Source organism: Haliotis asinina, chromosome 7, assembly GCF_037392515.1.
Source record: "Haliotis asinina isolate JCU_RB_2024 chromosome 7, JCU_Hal_asi_v2, whole genome shotgun sequence".
Taxonomy (NCBI): Eukaryota; Metazoa; Mollusca; class Gastropoda; order Lepetellida; family Haliotidae; genus Haliotis; species Haliotis asinina.
In genome coordinates, this window is record NC_090286.1 from 20,054,301 (window position 1) to 20,060,300 (window position 6,000).

The 6,000-nt window shown below is 34.9% G+C and overlaps 1 protein-coding gene across 1 annotated transcript in view; it reads left to right on the forward strand.

Moving 5' to 3' along the window:
• LOC137291908 (regulator of G-protein signaling 22-like) overlaps positions 1-5,498 on the forward strand; it is a 98,219-nt gene extending 92,721 nt beyond the window's left edge. The window contains exon 21 of the mRNA XM_067823467.1: positions 4,911-5,498. Within this exon, the coding sequence (XP_067679568.1) occupies positions 4,911-5,146 (236 nt within the window). The 3' untranslated portion in view covers positions 5,147-5,498. The remainder of the gene's footprint in view (positions 1-4,910) is intronic.
• The last annotated feature ends 502 nt before the right edge of the window (positions 5,499-6,000 follow it).

The window sequence follows — 6,000 nt, forward strand, 5'->3', positions numbered from 1 at the left end:
CAAGTTAGTGAATGAGTGATTTGATGTGGTTTTGTGATGTTGACCAAATTAACAGGCAGAGAAATCTACTAAGGATCAGGTGGTTATCAAATGGGCCTTATGACATTGATTGGTGCTCTTACAGTCAACCACTGGTTTATTTGGCATGCTTATGTGTTCATGAGACTGTGTTATGGCTGAACTACTGCTGTCTGTTTTAATCAGCCATTCACACACTTTGCTGTGTCGTGATGATTTCTCAAGTAATCATTGCCACAAATGAACATGGAGACACTCGTTACTGCATATATTTATTGATGATGTAATTGTGGAGCTTTAGGCAGATATTTTGCCAGGTCCTGAAAATAGCAACATAAATAGTACACTGGGTACATAAAACCATTCATCTTGAAAATATCTGTCTTCATAAGAAGTTGTTATTGAATGATAAGTTTCTTGTCATATCACACCAGTTAGTGATTCTGCTATATCCAAGTAATGTGAACCAGCTTCACGTGTTCTAGTCCTGACTGCTGAAATATGTCAAGTTTCAGGAAATTATTAAAATAGTGTATAACAGACACATGAAATTTATCTCAAGAGATATTGTAGTAGTTTAAAAAAATTAAGAGTGTACTTTTGAAAGATAATAATGTAGATGACGCCATTAAATACTTGAAAACTTCAGGATGAAAATTTGAAGGTGTGTATGACAACAAAACAGTGACAATACTTCATGGCTAAAAGAATACTCTGAATGTTTTAAGGATACATCTACATCTGGCTGAATTTGCATTACACATTGAAAGTGAGATGGCCATTTTCTTTGATGACTGGCCAAAGCATCCTACTGTCCATTACACTGACCATGAAAAGTCAGATTCTTTAATATCATGTAAATCTGCCTCTGTTCCCAATACACCCCCAGATTCCATGAGATATATCGATTATCGTACGTCCAATGTCAGTTTGTTTCTTCCACCCAGACAGTGCCAAGTCTGTTGAAAGTGAGCAGTGGTTGATAATGGTGATTTAGATCTCGGAAGCTCACCTTCAATCTAAGAGGCACTTTAATAACTGGTCTTGTGTGCAAATTGTCACCTTTGATTGACCAGATTAACTTGACTGTTGTCATTATTTGCCTGTCAGTATTATGACTGTAATCTGCTAATTTATTTACCAAGAAGAGTTTGTGTCACACTGCTTTCTGTCTTGTTTCAGGTACCAACATGTCAAAATTGTTGCATGTCAAAAAATTGTTTAATTGTTCAAGAAATATTATACAGGTTGTTTCAGTCTGTTTCTTGATCATTGAAACATACAGCAATACATTGATACATTTCCCTGGTTTTGAATGCTGACCCATCCATGTTCAAGTGTTAATCATGAAAAATGGTTGCATGAAATTGGCACGTTTGCATTACATACAAAAAAAAATTGTGAATGGAATAACCATTTTCTGAACCTATATAGATTCTGAAACAACATCACACCCCCATGCTTTGTTTTAACAGTATGCATATCAAACAAATTTTGGGGGAATCATTTGTTACGAAATGTTTGTTTAAAAGTTTGTTTCAAATATTAGCATTCTGTAAGGAAGTGAATAACCTTAGTAGCACTTAAACTATGTGCATATTCTTTTCAGTGAACTAAGTAAACAGAATTCAAGTATATGGATTCATTTTAGGCAAAAAAAATGCTTTAATTATGAAAAGATGGACTCCATTTGGAAAAAATTAGTCAGAATGAACTTGAAACATAAATATTATCTTATAGTCGTAAAAAAATTATACTTCATTATATATCAGTTGCTTTGAAAGAAGAGTTGTATAGAGCACATGGTACTTTGTAATTAGATTAACAACCTCATTTGTCTCATATGAAGTAAGCCTAACCCATATTTGAAATTGATATCATAACTAGTGACCTTTTATGAACCTGATCATATGTACAGTTATAGTGTCATCAGGCTAGAAGACCACAGAGGTCTAGGGGAAGTACATCAAACATTCCTACAGGCTTCAGTGTCTCAACCCATCCTGTTTTGTTGTATGATTCTGTTTTGTTATCCTGTTTCTTTCAACCTTTGTTGTATCTTCTGCATGCTCAGTATTGATGTTTGACTTGCAGGCTCATCTAAAAGCAAGGTAGGGTTGAGTCTGCAGAGTGTTTTGTTTATTATAGTGTTGTGTAGAGATCAGCTACCCAACTAGTATACTATAGAACTGATACTGGTAGTGTAACACTGCAGACAGGTGGCACCACTTGGAACCAGAGACCATATAATATTATATGGTCTCTGTTGGAACAAAAGGAAATGGACCAGCACTCAAACAGTATTGTCATGTCTTATTTTAACCATCGGCCAATTCATGTTTGAGTAAATCAACAATTAAAGAATTTAAAAGCAACTCTACCTCAATAAATGAAATAATGCGACTTGAAGAAACCATTATGTTGTGATTCTTTTTGAAAGTAGCTCAAGTAAAAGGGGCATCTGGCAACATCCCTCAGTAGATGGTGAGGTTAGCTACACAAGTAACAGTAACATGATCTAATTTGTTCCTTTGCCTCTTGTGTTTACCGATAACACAGTTGTAAGCTTAGGATAGTGCGTCATCATCAATGTTTAGATCCAAACTTCAAAGGAAACTATTCAGAGGATCATCATCAAATGAATAAGATTTCAAAAAATTATATTATTTCAAAATATTTAATCTTAAAGTAAAGCCAGACCTTTTTTCCTTGCCACAAACTAAAAGGTTTATATGGATGAAAGTATGTATGAAGCTTCAGAGTTTATAAACAGATATCTCTGCCAGCTTGTTCTGATATCTGGAACCCAGGTTGTTTAAACATGAAATCAGGAAATTATGTAATCTTGACTAATATTTAGGGTTATACTTTCTTAGTTAAGTACAAATTCATGTACTTTTTTGAGTTGAATCCCATCTAGGTTTCGAACCCACTCCTTCAGAGTCAGGCACCTAGCTGCTTAGCCACCACAACTTCCACAAAAAGGGATGTTGAGCAACTGGTGGTCTAGACTGCACACTTTGTGTTCCCCTCTAATAAGTATTAAAAGCGTTCATCACAAACATCATATATATAAGTCAGAGTGGTGCTACTGTATGCCTGTGTGGCTTCTTGTAGAATAAATGTGCTTTTAATGTTGATTTTGTATGTTTGTTACAGTAGTGGCCTTGCTCAGAGGTAGTATGTTGTTTAGTGTCATGTCTTTCAAATGAGCATGTATCTGCATTGGGCTGTGTCTGAATGTGAATATATTCTTGCAAGAAATGTACTTAGCTTAAGTCTTAGAAAATATTTTCCATTTTTATAGATAAAAACCTTCCTGAAACATAATGAAATATTTTGATAACTACCAGTATTAATTTCTAAGATATAACAAAGTTTATGTTTTCACTTTATCATAGATCTAAAATGTTTTGAATTTCTTCAAAGCAGTTAGTCAAGTGAAATGATATTGACTTAATGTCATTTTAATAAACATCAAGAAGATGAATTACACATTCACAAAAGATGCTGTCTTCTTTCAACATCACAAAAAACATAACATTGACTTTGCTATTTTTACAAGAACTCATTCCACTTGAGAAAATCTCAAGCTAATTGAAAAAATCTAATTTGACCAAAAAAAACTTTCACTCCTGATGAGATGAAACAGATGTATAAATGTGCAAGCAATTCTCCCTGTTATGGCTGCCTTAGCAAATTAACACCTTTGTGGATTGGATGACCTCCAGGGGGCAGGGTGGGGGGGCTGAATCAACAATCTCTTAACATCCACTGGGGCCCACCATTTGTTTTGTGTTTTATCGTTTCTCAGTTGTAACCAGCATTATGATTATTCCTCTGCTAGATTACTGCAGAATCAGCATACTGTGCTTTTGTTTGTTTCATGTTTTTTGGGTTGTAAATGTCAATGTAGCTCAGTGTGACCGACAAACCATTCATATCTCTCTGTGTGTGTGACCCAAAACTATTTGACATTTTCTCCACCTCTCTTCATCTACTTGTTCTTTATGTTTTTTGCTTTGGATTTAAAATTTCTTTATAAAACTCACATTTTCAAGCTTTTACAAAAAGTGTGTTGATACCTGTCACAATAAAGTGTGAAAAAGGGGTGCATATACCTAAACACGCCATCCATGAGGTATAAATGCATTCCTGTTTTCAAATGTCAAAGATACATCCCTTTGGAAATGGAATACCATTGTTTATTGGCGAGCCACACCTAAGTATCTAAACAATTGAGCAAACCTGTTCTGATAGCTAAATTGTAAACACAGATATTCATAACATTATACAAATGAAAAGGATGTTTTAGTGATACATTAATGATGAAATGTAATTTTTTTAAGCAAGCCACACAAATATGTCATTCATGTGAAAATATATCACTGATGTCATTGAGCAAGACTTTGGACCATTTTGTTTGATGGGTAATCAGTAGGAACCGAAATCTTTTACTCTTAGAGGGCTGAAAAATGTTTTCTCAAGAAATGCTTTCTAAAACTTATTTTATTTAATTCTAGAAAAATATGTATTGATCATATATGTCTTGATGGTCCACTTAGGGTGATTTAGTGGTCGGAATCTGTGTTTATTTGTTTTATCCATGACAACATTATTCATTACAAATATGTCAGGGACAGTGGGGTAGCCTAGTGGTTAAAGTGTTCACTCATCACGCTGAAGACTCTGGTTGGATTCCCCACGTGAATGCAGTGTTCAAAGCCCATTTCTGGTGTCTCCCATTATGGGAATATTTTAAACATGGTGAAATCCTGGACTCACTCACTTTAAATAATAATCAGTGATGTGGGTAAGTCAAGTCAGCAAGGTGTAGGTATGTTTGGTTCATGTATAAATGATTATAACTGGGGAACATTGTCTGTTTTTAGGAAAGCCCAAAGGAACAGAAGAAGCCAAACTGAGTCCAAGACTACTTTCTCCAAGGTTACAGGAAACATGTCCAGCTAAAACTCATCAAGAAAAGATAACTCCTACTAAAACAATTCAAGGGAAAACAACTCCTACCAGCCACTCCCATCCGGGTGCTGCCATGAAGCTGATGGACCTTGACAAGGGAAAAGTTAAACTTTCTCGTCAAATTCCACCCCTTGTTCAGAAGAAATGATTACTTTGCCTTTGGTCAACCATTCTCCTGATTTCATTAATATGTTGTAGATTCTGGAAACAGCGATGAGTTGGCGGACATGCTGTACATGTGTTGGTGATGCAATGGCAGAACACATTGACTTGTACTTATGACATTTTGACATCAGGATTTTACCTTACATAACAGTATATCAGTTACACAGACCTGATTTGGAAAAAAGTTCAATGCTTTGTTTGGACACAGACATTAATTAGACTAATTATATTCCGAGGTACCGCACATTAGTAATCAGTGTAGCAGGGCATAATGAGTAATGTTCATAGTCAAACGTCTAAATCATGTTTGATTCTAAGCTAATATATGTTCTCATTTATATAAGTAATTTATTGTATTACATCTGTAATCAAGCATGATGCACATACATATTGCCTTCACTTTCTATCTACAATGAAGCATGAGGAGATTATCGTAACAAACTGTAATTCTAGACAAATTATGCATGCTCTCTTCCAGCCAAACATGTACTTGCAGGAGTATCAAAGGCATAAAAAATAAGCATGTTATTTTGGTAATATTTGTCAACAAGATCCAAATGTGAAAGTGACCATAATGTTTTGCTAAGTGTCTTAGGTGACTTGTTTCAATGGCAATGGAGGTTACATTACTGAGGTGAACATACTGAGAGTGTTCAGTACAACATCAAGTCAGGTACTGCCAAATCTAGCTGAATATAATTTGTTTGTATGTTATTCACATACAGTGTGAAAACACCTCCATCACATTAATATTTCACTTCAATTTCATATTTTGAAATTGTTGTGATATTGTGTAAAACATCTAAAATCACAGGTCAGATGTTGAGTCTATTGAGT